This window comes from Juglans regia, chromosome 10 (assembly GCF_001411555.2).
Source record: "Juglans regia cultivar Chandler chromosome 10, Walnut 2.0, whole genome shotgun sequence".
Lineage (NCBI taxonomy): Eukaryota > Viridiplantae > Streptophyta > Magnoliopsida > Fagales > Juglandaceae > Juglans > Juglans regia.
This window is the reverse complement of record NC_049910.1, coordinates 17312386-17317543: the sequence shown is the minus strand read 5'-3', so window position 1 is coordinate 17317543 and position 5158 is coordinate 17312386. Positions and strand designations below refer to the sequence as shown.

Genomic DNA, 5158 nt, shown 5'->3' with positions numbered 1-5158 from the left:
TCTATTTCTGGCAGCACTGATTTTTCTCTGAGTGAAAATATTCGAATAGTTTTCTTCAAAATAATAACTACTTACTAGATTTTGAAAATTCCCTATAGACTCAAGGCCTCCCACTATAATTTGGAAAAATTTTCCCTTAGATCTAAGAGTCTCCGAAGATGATTGTAATATGCAAGCGCTTGCCTATTGATGGTCTTCTCTATGCAAGAAAACAACCCCTGATCTGTCATGACAAGGCTCTGATGCCACTATTAGGATTTATAGAACAAAAATAGACAATTTTGACAAAATGGTAACACTCCCGTGAGAGTATTTGTCCCACAAGTTGATGATAAACAGAGGAGTTTCAAGTACACAAATTGTGCACAAATGGTCTCTATTTATAGACCACAAGGCACTAGTTGGTAAGAGGCACAATTATTAACAAGTGACATTTTCTCAACCAACACTCACATGGAAATCATCACCATTAAGAGGTGTAATCCAAGGGATATACCATTTGGTGTGATCAAAATTACAAAAAATCTTTTTTACTTTTTGATAGGCCAGTTTTCATTTCAATTCAGCCAATTCCATGCATCGATCGCACAAGTTCTTGCAACTAGCAATGCTAAAATACAGAGCTTTTTAATTTTAATTCCCAGGTATACATATCACCTGCAATTCATGGCAACTTTCTGCCAAAATAATCTAAAAATTACTTTACAAATAGTACTACTGATCCATCAACGTCCTCTAGTCTTATTGCATGCATGCCCACTTCCACAAGAAAATGGAATTAATTGAGCTCCTAGCTAGAATTTAGAACAATTGGGTTATCTCGCTAGCTGTGTCTTTATAATTAGACTAATTACTAAAGAGTCTCGCATATAAGAGTTCATTCCAAGTATCAGGCAGCCCTGGGAGACACCAATGGCTGCAGTCGGCGGTGCCACGATGATCACCACTATAAGCTGAAGGATGCGCATCTTTTCGATATTGTGAGAGCATTGTGACATCTAAAAAGGAGACTGGCTTCTTGATTCTGCCCAACACTTTGTTTATAACCACCCAAGCCATGGGTGTGCCTGCCGGATACCTTAGACCAAAGAATGGCTGCGTCTCACCGGAGCACGATTTTGAAGGTTCATTCCAATCCTTGCCCCTAGTAATTAACAATATTAAATCATGCAACACCCACCACGTACAGTTAATGAGAACATACACGTAGTACAAAGTAATTAATTAATTAATTATAAAGTACTCGTGATGATGCATGTGAGTTGAGTTTTGCATACGTACTCGTAATGGGTAGGAGAAACTCCGAGGAAGAAGACCTTGGTTTTGGAAGCCTGAACGTTAAGATTGACCCATCGAGCCCAGGTTGTGAGGCCTTTATAATACGCAATCATGCGGTTCATATCTTTGTACAATTTATTCCCCTCTTGCATGTAATCCCACCTACAACATCATCAGCAAACATCTCAAATTATCATGTATATATTTTGCCGGCCCTTCAATTTGATTGATATAGATCATAAAGAATAATTAATGATCATCTTACGGTTGGGTTCTCCCAGTGTGGGTCCACCAATGCCACGTGTTAAAGATCAGCATGTCCATGCCCCTCCATGCCTTGCCACTCTTTATGGAATCAAGTTTCAAAACTCGCCCGACGCCCTTCTCTTTAACAAGATCAACCAGGTATGGCGTGCGGTACAGCAGTATTCTAACTCCATAGTCCTGTCCCCAGAGAGTTGTATTAATTATAACATTCAAAATGATTGCATAAAGCAGCATAATGTCTCCAATTAAAAAAAGCCAAATAAGAAAACAAATTACACTCACAATCTTATTATATATAATATCTAGATACAATTTTAAAGTACGTGAAAGTTCATGTACTCCTTTTGAAAATAAATAAAATTTTTTGTTAAAAAATTAATTTTTTTATATAAATTTTATATTTATTTAGTTTTTTTAAATAAAATATATAAAATTTATATATTTTAAGATTACAGATATATATTTTGAAGGGAAGATCACGAATTATTGCTACCTAGAATTGACTTTTGCTCGAGTATATGGTGTTCCGATATGCCACGTTGCATACTTTTAGGAGAAAGAGATGCCGTATAAGCATAGGACTCGATCGGCTTATCAATGTGGCCACGAGGCACGAGTGGTCCTTTTTTAATTAATAAAGAAAATAAAATTACATAATTGACTAATGACTAATATTTATTTATTTATTTATAGGGCCGTCTAAAGTTACATCAGCCTATCAGCTAGCTGTCCTATATACGAACAAATCTCATTAAGAACTAAAATAGAAAGAACCCCACCAATGATGCATGTCAGTTTTTAATAAAACACCTTTATGTTTTTAGATTTGAGTAATCTTAAAGAAAAGTTACAATATATATTTTATATTCACTGATTGTTTTTAATTAATCATTTTTAATATTGATTTAAAAAAATATATGATTTATATAATGCCATATATATAAAATTAATGTTTTTAATAATAATTTTTATTTATATTTATTTTTTAAATTTATAAAATTTTTTAGATATATTTTATTTGAAAGTCGAAGACACAAATTTTACAATATCGGTATGTCATAATTTAATTTACAAGAGATATTAATTTAAAATTTAAATCTTTTAAATTCAATATGCCATATAAAAGGGATGTGATCATTATCTGATATTTTTGCTTGTAAATATGATATTAATATCTGATATATTATTCTCATTTTCTTATATAAATATTTTTGTGTATTAATTATATATAGAAGTCAGCTTATTGGCTTAGATTGCGTTTGAATAGTGTGAGATATTTTTAAGTATTTTATAAATAGTAATAAAAAAATAATATAATATTAAATAATAAATAATAGTAAAACATTTTGAATATCTAAAATATTCTTAAATTTCAAATTAAACCTAATCAATTATGACAAGAGACTTTGGTCCCCCTATGCTATATACTTAATTTTTAAGTATTCTTGATCAGGCAAATTCTAGCTGGCTAGGTGATGATTGATCATGAGACCTGTTTACTGAATTAAAGGATGATTTCCGCCAACTGATTTAAAAATTTTCAAGCAGCAGCAGAGCAGTGAAGTGATCAATTACTTTGTGTGTATTAACATGAAAATCATTAATTACCGTGCATGCACATACAAACAACCTGACATGCATGCAGAGTCCCTGTCCCCGGCCCACATGATAGTGGATGGAAACTGGAAAGCCCTACCACCAATCACGCTCGACTTTTAATGCATTCACTCCACACACACATATCTACAAAGTTTGAACTTGCGCAGCTTCCCAGCCCACGCTGCAACCCTCTCAACGTCGTGTGCAAGGGAAACTCGTGAACAAGCCATATATGAAAAAATCCTCTATTTTTTGTTCCAAGCTAGAGAAATAAATATGAAGTAAATTTAATTATTTTAAAGCAGTTTAAAGGCAGGTTTTGATCCTAAAAATAAAAAAAAAAATATTATGCATTAGTTATAATTCACTTTCACACCTCATATTTATAATTTTTTTTTGTTTTCATAAAATATAAAGATATTATTTATAAAATATGAAGTGTGAAATGGTGAATAGTAACTAATAAGAAGACTTTTAAAAAACGAATGAGAAGCGCTGTGGTACCAATTACTATAATGTCTCCTATCGCAACAAAACAAAACAAAACAGTTCATTTCTTCTTCATTATAAGTTGAAAAATCAGTGGAGTTATAAAATATATATATATATATATATATGAACATAAATTCAAAAGGAAGAACTTTACCTTTTGTCAAAAGAGAAAGGGGAAGACGTGCATGCAGATGATGAGACACCATGAATGCATATATGACTGCTGCTAATTATTCAAGATGCATTGAAAAATCGAACCACAAACTAAAAGCAAAAAACCAGAGAGTACTTCACCTCGAATGTCACTGAAGCCAGCCCCTCTCTCTTTATGAAGGTTGTCTTAGAGCTGGGCACCCATGCGTGAATCATGCACGTTAAAGACTGAAACTGATTCAAACTCAGGGAGTCTCCCACGAACATAATCTTCTTCCCCCTCCACTTCTCCAAGAAACTTAACCCATTAAACCTGAGCCAATTCAACACTCATGAATCACCTCAGCACATTAATCCACATGCATATATAAATACAAGCAGCATGAACGTCAAAATTAATATAGCAGAAAATGGTACCTGGGTAAGGAGCAGGAGAAAGGCTGCCATCTGTATTTGAGGTAGGAGTTGTCAGGGCGGCCGTACTTCTTGCAGTTGAATTGTGGATCTATGAAGGGACAGGAAGCGAAGGAGTAGAGAGGGTATGAAGAATCGTATACCCATTTTCCACGAAACAAGTTGCAGTTATAACCTGCAAGTTTTCTGGCAGGACTACTTGAATTGGTTGCATTGCTGAGGGAAATAAGATCCCCAGCTTCTGATTGGTGAGAAAACAGAGACAGGAAGAGAAGCAAGGCTTGAAACAATGGCAGGAATCCCATTTTCCTTGGGTTGCGATCCAGAAGGAGTCAAGAAAAGGACGAGGAGTGAAGAAAAAGTTGTCTGAATCAAGTCCTTTTATAATGCGTAATGAAGGGAAGGGTGGTGAGGAGGCTTTTCTATTTTTTTTTTTAAATAATTTCTAGTGGGAATTGTGAAATATTTAGATGGATTTTTTAAACCGTGGCGTGTGGGGTTGGATCCAATAGTACTACTTGATTTGAAAATTTTGGAATTATGATTACTTTGATTCACAAATAAGCGGCAATGATGGGAGACAACACCCCCACCAGGAAAAATGCAATTCAATATGCTTTTTATAGCTATTTTCTGGTGTGCGATTCAACTTTCAAGAGCCCTTTTCAAAGAAAACGGAGATAAGTGGAAAAATATCATATTTGCTCTGCCTACAAGTTGCATGCATATAATTTTATGATTTGAAATTTGTAGGAATCAAGGTATAATATTGTGGGGTTGTGCCAATTCTCTCATACTGAGATTCTAATAACTTTACTTTCAGATACTTTACATAATTCGAAAAGAGATAGACATAACGTATATGCACGATTGCATTCAAAACTACATGTGGACTCCAAGAGCAACATTTAAGTATAATGGGGTATACATATTGTGTATATCTCTCTCTAAATTA

General features: G+C 34.0%; 1 protein-coding gene across 1 annotated transcript; it reads right to left on the bottom strand.

Annotated features, from left to right (window-relative positions):
* Positions 1 to 526: 526 nt before the first annotated feature.
* LOC108981334 (protein trichome birefringence-like 39) lies at positions 527 to 4590 on the bottom strand. Its single transcript, XM_018952448.2, has 5 exons — positions 4207 to 4590; positions 3931 to 4102; positions 1544 to 1722; positions 1282 to 1440; positions 527 to 1144 (listed from the first exon to the last, which is right to left on the bottom strand). Exons 1-5 carry the CDS (start codon positions 4506 to 4508, stop codon positions 847 to 849), a joined length of 1110 nt encoding a protein of 369 aa, XP_018807993.1. The 5' UTR covers positions 4509 to 4590; the 3' UTR covers positions 527 to 846.
* Positions 4591 to 5158: the final 568 nt, after the last annotated feature.

Bases quoted from the DNA above. Each gene is read 5' to 3' on its own strand.
- LOC108981334 (XM_018952448.2), bottom strand. From the start codon at position 4,508: ATGGGATTCCTGCCATTGTTTCAAGCCTTGCTTCTCTTCCTGTCTCTG. The intron at 4,103-4,206 runs GTACCATTTTCT...GAATTGGCTCAG, and splicing joins TTCTCCTGCTCCTTACCCAG to GTTTAATGGGTTAAGTTTCT. The intron at 1,723-3,930 runs GTGAAGTACTCT...CTCTGGGGACAG, and splicing joins TGGCTTCAGTGACATTCGAG to GACTATGGAGTTAGAATACT.